Source organism: Leptodactylus fuscus, chromosome 5 (genome assembly GCF_031893055.1).
Source record: "Leptodactylus fuscus isolate aLepFus1 chromosome 5, aLepFus1.hap2, whole genome shotgun sequence".
Classification (NCBI taxonomy): Eukaryota; Metazoa; Chordata; class Amphibia; order Anura; family Leptodactylidae; genus Leptodactylus; species Leptodactylus fuscus.
Genome location: NC_134269.1, coordinates 17197515 through 17210581, shown reverse-complemented (window position 1 = coordinate 17210581; position 13067 = coordinate 17197515). Strand labels below are relative to the sequence as shown.

The 13067-nt window shown below is 41.9% G+C and overlaps 1 protein-coding gene across 1 annotated transcript in view; it reads left to right on the top strand.

Moving 5' to 3' along the window:
- The window catches only part of LOC142202397 (complement C3-like), a 68234-nt gene that overhangs the window by 243 nt on the left and 54924 nt on the right, over positions 1-13067 (top strand). Inside the window, 16 exon segments of the mRNA XM_075272492.1 lie at positions 568-754; positions 854-1016; positions 1222-1292; positions 3485-3579; positions 4593-4675; positions 4759-4846; positions 5386-5488; positions 5674-5794; positions 8393-8508; positions 9717-9863; positions 10406-10609; positions 11270-11461; positions 11683-11703; positions 11705-11845; positions 11942-12068; positions 12224-12259. Of these exon segments, the coding sequence (XP_075128593.1) occupies positions 568-754; positions 854-1016; positions 1222-1292; positions 3485-3579; positions 4593-4675; positions 4759-4846; positions 5386-5488; positions 5674-5794; positions 8393-8508; positions 9717-9863; positions 10406-10609; positions 11270-11461; positions 11683-11703; positions 11705-11845; positions 11942-12068; positions 12224-12259 (1895 nt within the window).

Below are 13067 nucleotides of genomic sequence, written 5' to 3'. Positions count from 1 at the left end.
TATTATGCCCCATAATGACCCCTGCACACATTATTACACCCCATAGTGGCCCCTGCACACACTATTACACCCCATAGTGGCCCCTGCACACACTATTACACCCCATAGTGGCCCCTGCACACACTATTACACCCCATAGTGGCCCCTGCACATACTATTACACCCCATAGTGGCCCCTGCACATACTATTACACCCCATAGTGGCCCCTGTGCTTCATATTATGCCCCATAGTGGCCTCTATACACAGTATTTTGACCCATTGTGAACAGCCATGAACAATTATTATACTCTGGGTTCTTTTCAGAGTATAATAATCAGAGACCGGGGGGGGGGGGGGGGGGAGGGGATCAACATATAAAACACTGTTACTTACCTATATCCGGCTCCGCTGCAGTCCTTGGTGGTGTCAGCCATCTTCAATGACGTCTGGGAAGTCACATGACCTGGGACCTGTGGGATCCGCTGCGTCACTTACCGATCCCGGCCCCTGCCGGCTCCCAAATCTTCAACCCACCATACAACCCTATTGTCTGTTCTGAATGTTTCTTTTGTATCTTCTGTGTTAGGTGCACTCTTATTACACCCAGCGTGCTACGTCTGGAGAGTGAAGAAACCATCGTCATAGACGGACACAACAAGGCTTTTGAGGCCGATGTTGAGATTCAAGACTTTCCCAAGAGAACTTTGAGTTTGACAAAGCAGAAGATCTCCCTGAATAATGGAAACAATTTCCTGGGCACAGCTAAAGTCACGGTAAAATTGTGGTATAACACAATGGGCAAAAAACGAATGTGCATTATCTCTTTCATGAACTAATGGGGCACTTGGTATTTTCTTTCTTTATCTTGTCAGATTCCATCTAAAGAATTAGCAATGGACCCAAAAGCCAAACAATATGTGTACGTGACGGTGAGGTCTCCCGTGTGTAATATGGAAAAAATTGTCCTGCTGAGCCATCAAAGTGGATATATCTTCATCCAAAAGGACAAGACCATCTACACCCCGGGGTCTAAAGGTATAACACGGACTGTGATGGGTATGGAGCACTTGCTACACATCTCATTTTAGTGATATTTGGATAGTCAGTACTGTATGTCATCTACCAAGTTCTCCTATGAGGAGTTTACCTTATGACAACCACATCTTCTATACAAAGTCCTTCTCAGAGGCTCCATCCATTTGGAACAGTTACCAACTTATCTTCTGTCTTCTATCCACAGTTCTCTACAATATTTTCTTTATGAATTACAAGATGTCTTCTATGAATAAAACTGTGATCGTTGAATATCTGGTAAGACAAAGTTTATCGTTATTACAACTGTGAGCACAAAGCTAAGAAACTCATGATACCAAGTAGGTGTTAAAGTAACATTCCTACAAAAATCTGTGGCCAGATGTATTGCATTATTACTAGTTGTGGCTGTATCTATAAGTTATCCACTGCCTTCTGGTCCTCAGCTGTGTCATGTGATCTAGTGTCTCAAGTGTGCCCAGGACATGATATAATTGGGGTCTTTGCCTTGTAGGGGTCTTTGTTTCAACTTTATTAACTCTACAACTATGATTCAGTTTCTTTCCACAAAGGAGGAGCTAGAAAGTGCAAAAATAACACATTAGAGAAAAATATAAAGCAGAAAACCCTTAACAATTTAAAGTGCACCTCCGATGATAAAACAACACTTCATAAATGAATAGAGCAGGTAAATATAAGAAACTTTGTATTTCTTATTAAAGAAATATCTTTCCTTCTTCAGGCTGCTCTCCGCCTTATCTTCACTTAGTCTATTTGTTTACTGTCATGGTTGTGTCAATGCCCGACAACCGTGGTACTGAATGGTGCTAGCACTACTAGGGAAACGGGGTAGGAAAGCTGTCCCTGGCGCTATGGCGGCTGACTAGGCCCTGCCTCAGGGTCAGCTGTACCCGAGCTAAGCTTGGCCCCGACAACTACTGGCTCTCTGAACGCGAAGACCTAACAGACAGGTGGCGTGAGAGCTGGAAGAGGCTAGGGACTGGGATACTAGAGGCGGTCACCCCTAGCGAAAGAATAGGTGCAGCTGCAAACAGTACTAACTAGGATGGGATGTGCTGGAGAACTAACAGGCGCAGCACAACCATAAACACACAACAGGAACTGAGGAGAGGAAGAGTGGAGTGAGGAAAGGGTATCACAGGACAGGGGCAAAACAATCCTGAAGCCCTAAACAGAAACTCACTAATAGCAAACAGTGACAGGGAGCCAGAAATGCAGGACAGGGGTTGAGCAGGAATGTAAGAGGGAAAAGCAGACTCTCACACTCTCCTTCAAGACTGGGCCAAGAATCCTAGGTGGTAACCACAAAAGCCAGTGAGGACTGAAGCCAGCAGTCCGCTTTATACAGACCCCGGAAAGACCTGATAGGTTGACGACAATTACACACACCTGAAGCTCGCATCTACTGAGGGCCCCTTCACACGGCGTAAGCGCTCGGCTCCTTCGGAGCCGTACACGTGAGCGCTTCTAAACACTTCCCATTCACTTCAATGGGAGCGCGCGTAAAGCTCCGAATGAGCCGAGTGCTTACGCCGTGTGAAGGGGCCCTAAGACACAAAGCAAGCTCAAGTAGACACTGTGGCAGATGGCCAACCACTAACTCAACAGCTCAGTGGCAAAGAGAATCCACCAAAGAACTACTGGCCACCGGCTCAAATCCCTAGATGAACACCACCAAAAACATACAAGCATTTTATAAACAAAACACAGATCCTGACATTTACATAGCGTCATAGGGGGAGGCAGGTTACTGATATATTGCCTCATTTTGTGCAGTGGTAGAGTCTGATCCAGCAGTCTTCTTCTCCCCCTCCCCTCTCCATAGAGTCCTAAAGTAACTCAGTCTGATAAGTAAAGAAGGAAACCTATTTCTTACAAATATATATTGAAACGTTTCTTATATCTATCTCTTATATCTATCTCTTATATCATTCACTTAAATTCATGTATGAAAGTTGTTTTATATTTGGGGTATACATTAAGTTACTCTTTAATGTGAATTGAAACATCTACTTATAAAATCCTATAAATCAGTCAGTACTAATTTTAGTGAAATAGTTTATTCAGTGAATAGATTACACCGGGCACAAGCTCTGTCATATCACATACAATATCTTCTGCATTATAAAAATAACATAGTTATATGGTAGGAAATGTGGAGTGAGCCATGAAAGTGCCCAAATATTACTGCTGATGTGTGTCCTTATATTACTGCCATACTATGATCACACAGTACCCCATTCATAGTACTCTAATACAGTTTCTGCATAATAGTGTCACATAGTACCACACAATACTACAATAACCTGGAATATGACTCTAGACTGAAGTACAACAAATTCTAAAATCTTAAATGATTACTTTTAATGTTAAGGGCCAGATGTTCCCAGATGATAATATTTTACCCCATTACATTGGTTGTTTCTTCTCATTTTTTTTTCATTCTACAGAACCCTGAAAATGTCATTGTTAAAAGAGAGAAAGTCCGGACTGAAGAAGACTCCGGTATCATCTCTGTATCCCACAGACTGCCAGACCTACTGAGGTAACTATCACATGCCACACAACAAGTATCTGGTCAATGTGATTTGCCAGAGTTCACGCTAGGAAAATCTATGACCAACCAAGTACATCTGGTTCATGGTCCACATGGTCTCCGGATCAAAGTCTGGATATCATTGCTTTAACACAAATTGGAGCTCTTGGCTGAAGAGGACAGACCCCAATTCCAGCCATTTTGATGTGAGTGTTGTCTTGAGGGCAACGGAACGCCTAGAACTGGATGGCCGGCATGTAGTCCAATGCAGTGAAAACTCCTTCTAATGGATTGGGTCAACACTGTTTGTCATCTTAGACTTGGAATAAGACATCCAATTTCACTTGTAAGACAGATTATTACGCTCTATTCCTGTAATCAGATGATCCAAGCCGAAATTCTCCTCCACGCACCTCTTGCGGTCATTTCAGTGTAGAGATCTGCCAGAGGAATAACCCAAGGTGTCTCAGTTCGTAGATTCTGTCCTTTTCAGTTTGTGACACCCAGGGTCACCACTGAGGCATGTGATTGGGCCACCAGTGGTCATATGGACCAGCCAAGCGTCATGACATTATGATCCTCGGCATGCCCATCTCACCTAAGAGCGTTGAAAAGACCCGATAGTATAATAATTTATCAGTGGCTGCCATTTTTGTTCTTCCGAGATGAATTCCAGATTGTTTGGATTTGTTAAAACTTGAACAATTTGGAATATTCAAATTCAGTCCGGTTCCTTGTGTACCGATTAAGCCCATCTCTCATTATATCTATAGAGATTAGATTATCCAAATCTAAACTGACTATATTAATAGCACCATACAACTGCCATATAAATAGTGATAGTTACACGACGCCAATATTCGTACATACCATATAGAAAGTGCCATACAGTGCTGATATAATAGGAATAGTCATACAGCGCACACCATATAGTGTCTAATAAGTATATCCATAAAGTGCCCATATTAATAGTACCGTATTGGACGCATATAATATAATGCCATATCTATCTGCTCCCGCAGTCTGGGTGTATGGACCATATCAGCAAAATACCAGGACTCTCCGCTGTATATTTACACCACACACTTTGAGGTGAAAGAATATGGTAAGGAAATATTTCTATTGGGCATATCAGGTTATATTCAGTTTTAAAAGAATTTCTAACAATTTCTACTTTTCCCCATACAGTCCTACCTACATTTGACATTCAGCTGATCCCAGAGAAGAAATATTTTTATGTCGATGATCCTGAATTTTCCGTAGATATTAAAGCAAAGTAAGAACCAGATCAGTGTGAATAGAGGATATGGGTTTCTCATTCATAACACCCCTCTAATATAAGGTGACGGTGGCTGACTGTTAATGGTGGGACAATTAATGAGCGCTGTGACACCAACTTTCCTTCTGCTAAAGACCTGGAGATGGTCTGGGTAGAGACAGGGTGATGAGGTACACTACCCAAAAGTATTCTCAGAGTCTTGTTATGGAATATCATGAAACACATATAATATCTAATCAGAGCACACCTGTAATCACTTACCGATCTGGTACATATCTGCCCGAGATATATCTGCATGCTGAGTTTTGCAGCCACCTGGTTATTGTACTTTTTGCCACCAAGTATAGTTTGCAGTGACACATACTACAATAAGGCGTCCACGGACTCATCTCACGTCTATGGCCAGTCTGATGATGGTGTGTCAGTATTTATGGTCAGTGATATCTTGTATGTTCTAGTGATCAGGGATATATAGGCAGGACAGGACTGTGCGCCCCACATTACTGCTATCTATGAAATCTTCTCTTCTATATCAGGTACCTCTATGGGGAACCTGTAAATGGCAAAGCATTGGTAATATTTGGGATCAAGACAGATGATGGAAGGACCAGTCTATCAAATACCCTGAGACGAGTTTCGGTAAGAAGAAGAAACTATTTGGAATGTCACCAAGAACACGTCTGCTTTATTGTAACAGAATCTTGTCACTTGCTATACGGTGGTCTTAGGTCTTTTCTTTCTTCTTTGGTTGGATTTATTATTATTCCTCTACCAATATTTACTATTGATCTTCTTTCTGTTGGTAACCATTTTCTGTCCGTTAGATTGAGAATGGAGAAGGACGAGTTGTGTTGAGGAGAGAAGATCTTCTGAAGAACTTTAGAAATGCTGATGAGATGTTACAGTATACCTTATATATGTCACTCACTATCGTCACTGATTCTGGTGAGTACTCGGGTCTACTGGCAGGTACAGTTTTTTTAGCCTATATAATGTATATAAAAAACTTGGTACTCCAAGATCAGATGTGATTTCAAAGTATCTCCACAGCCTTACCACAGCCCATCCTCTATTCCACATGGCATCCGCATCTCTCATACTGTGGACAATCTGTGTCTGATGAAGGTTGCATAGTGTCAACCCAAACGTCATAATGTATTTTGGATGTATAACATAATAAATCACCTTCAAATTGCATCTGAAACCATTGGAGTGCCAAGTTTGTTAATACATTACATTAAGTTATGGAACCCTACTTTAGCACCCCATAGCGTGGAGTGACATGTACGGGATTTCCCCATGGTGGAACTGTTAAAGGAATATCTTATCCTCTTCCATATCTAAAGAATAGGTCATTTATTTAATTTATTATTTAGATTTTTGTAGCTCTGACACCCAGCACCAGTGCACGTTACCAGTTTGGAGCTCCTATGACAGCTGAGATGTAGTAGTCCAGCATGGCCACTACACAGTGGAAGGAGCCATCTGACTCCTGCTCTTCACCCTGTGTAGTTCCATTTTACCTTGGGAAACACTTGCATTTCCCCTATAGATTTAAAAGGATTCTACCATTAAAAAACTTTTTTCTGTGGCTAACAAGTCGGAATAGCCTTTAGAAAGGCCATTCGTCTCCTACCTTTAGATGAGATCTCCGCCGCTCCGTTCCTTAGTAATACCGTTTTTTACCGGTATGTAAATTAGTTCTCTTGCAGCAATGGGGGCGGGCCCCAGCGCTGAAAATGCAATGAGGGCGTCCCCACGGCTGCCAGAGAACAGGATCCTGCGCCGCCTCTATCTTCTGCTGGATCCTCCCCTTCTTTCTTCAGCAGCATCACCTCTGTCGGCTCTTACACTAGTAAAGCCGACTGCGCATGCGCGGCCATAGTTCCGAGGCCGTAATTGCGAGCATGCGCAGTCGGCTCTACTAGTGTCAGAGCCGACAGAGGTGACGCTGCTGAAGAAAGAAGGGGAGGATCCAGCAGAAGATAGAGGTGGCGCAGGATCCTGTTCTCTGGCAGCCGTGGGGACGCCCTCATCGCATTTTCAGCGCTGGGGCCCGCCCCCATCGCTGCAAGAGAACTAATTTACATACCGGTAAAAAACGGTATTACTAAGGAACGGCGCGGCGGAGATCTCCTCTAAAGGTAGGAGACGAATGGCCTTTCTAAAGGCTATACCGACGTGTTAGCCACAGAAAAAAAGATTTTTAATGGTAGAATCCCTTTAAGGGAAGAAAAACTTCAGAGAGAAACGCAGCAAAAATGGTTTTCAGAGTACATTTAAGCCGAGGCCCCATTGCGAACGTGCTGCTTTTTTTGCTGTGCTTTTTTGAGCCAAGCCAAGAATGGCTACAAAAGGAATGAGAAATATATAGGAAATTCTTCTACTTCTCTCCATACTTCTGCTCAATCCACTCCTGGCTTTGGCTCAAAACCAATGCAGTAAAATCTGTCACAAAAAAAGCTGCGTTTACGCTAAGTGGGGCCTCAGCTTTATTGTGATTGGGGTTCGTGCATATGAATTTATGCAAGATTTTTTGGGGGTATTACTTTATGCACTATTTTTTCTGTCTAAGAATGATATACCGACTTCAGTGCTTTTTATGATATATTATTTTATGCTTATTTTTCTCATCTGCATTTTCCTTGATCCAATCTTTGAAAGAGCTGAGACCAATCTGTTAGAGGGGCCTTTACTTTACCAATTCCAGTTCTTTTCATCCTTCCAGAGGTCCAGCTCCACCGATTCTGAAGGAGTTGGATTTTTTTCTCTAGCGCTCACCGTTCCTGTGCAATCAATTCTGCTTATTTCTGCACAGTTATGCTTTCTACTGTCAGGTGGGCAAACCCTCTCAAGGTCCGTCCACCTGACAGTAAATGGTTGAAATAACATATTTGGTAAAGAAAATAACTGCACTGATAGCTCAGGAATGGTGGGGGCTAGAGAAAAAAACATGATGCGTTTCCGCTTTTTTTTTCCTGCAGTGATTTTTGCTGAGGCTTGTTACGTGTGGCCTTAACCTTAAAGTAGGTTATAGCAATATCTGTATTTATGGGTTCTTTCCCAAATTCCAAATCACATTGATAAATTAATTGGATTCCTATGAATTTGGTCTGGTGTTCTTGTTGTCTTCGAATTGCCAGAATTTCCCAGGAAAGTCTAGTATTTTAATGGCCGGGTTCAGGCATGTGCCAGACTGAAGAGGGGGTCAGGATTACAAAAAGCCATCCCAAAATAAATGAACCCAATCAGTTCGGGGACAGACCTTAAACATTCCCATATTGACAACTGGAAAGATATGGAAAATTGTATTGTCCGGACTGATGTCATCGCTGGAATTTCCCCTGATATGACACAATTGGCATCGGCCTCATGGGATGTGTTTCCTTTATCTGGATCAACACTCTAGTGTTATAGGTTGGACCTGATGGACCTGTGTCTTCATCCAACCTCATCTAATATGTTACCATCACATCCCAGCGTCCTATACCACATGATCCATTAGATTTGTATTCACCATCTACATTCCCATCTTCCTTTCAGGCAGTGAGATGGTAGAAAGTGATTTGGAAGATATTTACATCGTGAGATCACCGTACAACGTTCTATTCACCAAATCCTCCAATTATTTCAAACCTGGAATGCCCTATGACCTTTTGGTATGTGATCCATTTTTGGCAAATGCTATATATATAAAAGTACATGGTACAGCCATATGTGTATGATGACCCACAAGTACATTCCTCACAACAACAATGATCTGCATACCGTATCATATACATAGTCCTTCTGAAATTTCCCCACTGTGGGACTATCTTATCTTATCTTATCTTATGTCTCATATTTCCTGCCACAGTAGCGGTCTGCCATACGGATGCGTCTACACTTAATTGATCTCCAGTTTGCAGGTTCTCATTAAACCATGACATGACAATATCCCAACATGCTAGCCAAACTCTTGTAAGGCTTCACTTCACACCTCCCCCACCCAATCGGGAGGTCTCACATAAACATTCATAGGATATATTTCCCATTGTTTTAAGTTATTGTAGAATCATGTTGCCTTTAGTAACCTGTGATACACATAAGTGGACGTGTCCAGCCATGAGGAAGGGTGGGGACGGAAAACTCTCTATCCATCGGTCATATTAGACCTATCACTGTAACATAGAAGAAAGTGCCATAAATATTATAAAGTGTAATCAAAAAAATACTCCCACATATAAATTGAACACTTTCAAATAAAAAAGTTATTTACTAGTTTAAATAAATTAGATCACCATAAAATAATCCATCTGATATCACTACGTTGATCCAGGGTCGGAGTCGGGAAGGAATTTTTTCCCCTGAAATAGGGCAATTGGCATGAGCCTCATGGGGTTTTTTGCCTTCCCCTGGATCAACACTGTAGGGATTGTAGGGTTATAGGATGGACTTGATGGACTCATGTCTTTATCCAACCTCATCTACTATGTAACTATGTAACTATGATATCACTACAAACGTTTAATAAAGTTAACTTACTTATATTTCATGGTAAAACAATACCAACATAAACTAAAACCTGTCCAGCAAATAACAAGCCCTCCTATGGCTACATCATTGGAGAGACACAAGGTATGGCACTTGGAATGGGGCTCAACCAAAATGATTTTTTTTCCCTTAGAACTTCAATTCAATTTGGTTGTCACTTCTCTTCCTCCATATACACAGCAGATAAGATGAGTAGAAGATTTAATGCAGTTTTTTGTAAGGTTATTTGCAGATAATTGTGGTCCTCCATCTATAATGGACGTAAATGACAATTCCTATGCTTTGTATTCCACATACATTCTATATATTTCTAAAATGCATTTTTTTTTCAAAGGTGCTTGTGACAAATCCTGATGGTTCTCCAGCGATTCGGGTACCAGTGGTGGCTGATCCAGGACATGAAGAGGGTATAACAGGACCGGAGGGGACGGCCAGGCTGACACTGAATACTGCAGCAAATACTAATGTCCTCCAAGTCACTGTGAGTATCTCTGCACGGAAGTACATGAGCCACAGCAGATAACATCCAATAGTGTAGACAATGCTCAGGACATTCATATATAACACGGACATCCTACAGATTTCATAGTAAACTATGGATTGCCTTATTTAAACACTACTTTGTCACCCTTTTGCGTGCCAGCACATTCTAGAGGTACACTGTTGGTGCCAGAGGTTGCATGTGTGCGAGTTTGGGTATATTGGTGTCTCATCTCCCGGAAGCGTTGGTGGTGGCAGCTATTTGTGAGGATATACATGTGCTAAGCTTTCTTCACTTCTTTGTAGCCTAGTGTGATAGTTGAGCATGGAAGTGAGTGTGGAAGCAGAGTCCTCCTTTATGGTCACATCCAGTGTCTCACAAGCTTGTTTGGTGAGCGGGTGTATAGCATCCCAACAAAATGGATCCCAATTTTTAGTCAAGACATTGAGTTGAATTGGTTTAGAGAGAAATTGTATTAATTTTATTATGTGTTAATATTAACTAACTGGAGACTGTATTGTTCCAATCTCTTCTGATTCCAGGTGAGGACATCACATCCTGATATCCCTCCTGCTCAGCAAGCAACTGCATCAATGACGGCCAATGCTTATCAGTCTGCTGGAAATTACCTGCACATCTTTATCACCGCCACGGAAATCAAAGCTGGAGACAGAATTTCAGTATATTTCAATATTCGTAATAACAATGCAGCTGTTCAGGACCAGATACAACACATCACCTACCTGGTAAACTATTTCTATATTTCCCATAACAGCTTAACTTCATTCAGGGTAGACGCTCATGAATATCTTAGGTAAATAGAAAAATACTTGGCACTCACCCAGATGCGTAAAATGCTATCTTTATTCTTAACAGTCCAGGTTAAAATAACATAAGTACAGGAGGAGGCACACTCGAGGTTGAGCGACAGCTGTTTCGTGCTCTATCGCACTTTTTCAAGCTCAGCTGAGCTAGACCACGAAACAGCTGTCGCTCAACCTCGAGTGTGCCTCCTCCTGTACTTATGTTATTTTAACCTGGACTGTTAAGAATAAAGATAGCATTTTACGCATCTGGGTGAGTGGCAAGTATTTTTCTATTTACCTATGTTACTTCTGCTATTTTTCTACTTAGAGCACCACCCATATTGTGCATTTTTTTGTCTATACCCACGCAGGTCATTTGACCTGTTACATGAGTAGTGCTGCCTACAATCTTCATTTTTGCAGTTCATGAATATCTGTTAACAGATAACTGGCAGCCACTACTGCTACTACCTGGTTTGTTATGCCACTGCACTAGGGAGAAGACACAATCTGTAGAAATTATTGTATCATCATGAATCCTATGACCAGATCATTGTTAGAAGAAAATATAAGACCCATCTATGTTTTCATCCTTTTTAGATCATGAACAAGGGCAAGCTACTGAAAGTGGGCAAAAAACCTCGGCTGCAGGGTCAGACTTTGGTTACCATGTCTCTCCCCATCACAGACGAATTCACCCCATCCTTCCGTATAGTTGGATATTACATTGCTGGAAATGACATTGTCGCAGATTCTGTCTGGGTGGATGTAATGGACTCCTGTATGGGAACGGTGAGGACTCTTATTTCAAAGAATAATCTAGTTTCCTTTGTGGTTTTATAATCTGCAGATATTAAGTAAAAGAGCCAAGAATTGTGATATAATGAAACAGACTGTATAGAGAACATACAGTATAGTCTTACATAGATCAGCTCATCTTCAAACCATCTATGCTGCCATATGTGATATATGTAGAAAGTTTGCTAACCTACCCATTTTATACCCTGACACAGCTGTCGGTGACTGGGTAAAACAGAAAGAGACAACTTAGTCCAAAGCCCTGGTTCTTCCATGAGACTGCAACTACAAGCAGATCACAAGGCCAAGGTGGCGCTCGTGGCCGTAGACAAAGGGGTCTATGGGCTGAACAGCAAATTTAAGATCTCCCAAAAGAAGGTGAGAAGTTCTTAGCAATTGCGTCAAGTATAGCAAGCGATCACTTTCTATGGGCGAACCTATCCATGTCTGTACTTCACTACCTTACCTGTCTAGATAAGGGAGTCTGTGGAGAAATTGGACATTGGCTGCACCCCGGGAAGTGGTGCCGATAGTATGGGGGTGTTTTACAATGCCGGCTTGGCCCTACAATCAAGTTTCCAAGAAACCCAGCAGAGATCAGGTGACAGATCTCATCGTCACATCTCATGTTATTGAGAAGAAATATTTTATGAAATAATAAGATATATTTTAATTCTTTTCTTGGGAGAAATCATAACGGTAAGACTGTGAGAAGATAATAGACATTAATCATTCCTCTTATAATCTCCTCATCAGAACCACAATGTGAAGTCCATCGTACTCGGAGACGCCGCTTCTCTGATCTACTGACTGGACAGAAAACTATATATGGTGAGATGAGGGGGGATGGGCAATGACTGTTTCCCTTTATCTTTTACGTCTTATTAACTTTTTTTTTTCTGAATTTAACTTTTCTTGGGCGTTCAGTACCAGATATTTTTACATTCTTTACTATACTTAAATGCAATGGCACAATAGGAAAGATTAACTTGGAGACATCTCTATTGGCCAAAAGATGGCTCCCATTGAATTAAATGAGAGCCGGTCAGTTCTGTTTTCCGGGAGCTGGTTTGTTCCGGCTCCCGGAGAAAGAAGCGAGGTGCTCATTCTTCAAGCCGATTTGCCTCGCGATTCGGCCTGAAGACACTCCCTCCTCCCGACTAGGCCCATTCATTGGGCCTAATCCGGAGCAGTGTGCGCAACTGGATGCCAGTGCAGTGCAATGACTTTCAGTTGCGGCTACCCGTTTTTTGGTCCGGAACCTGAGACTGCCTCCGCCTCAGATTCCGGATGAAAAACCCCATGTGAATTTACCTTTACACTATCCACCAGTAAGGAAACCATCACAATGGTGTGCCCAATATAATCATTATTAGTCCAACTCTCTTATCACTGCCCACCCCTGGCCTGTGGAGGTTTTGGCAGCAAAAGATAGCAGCCATTGTGAACAGACCATAACAGAACCAGAAGCCAGTCACTATATTGAGGTTACACTCCTACCACTATCAAATTACATCCTCCAGGTGCTAAATACAGACCTTTTCTACTCCATAAACAACAACATAAACCTTCTTTGGCTAGGTTATCATTGTACAATTTA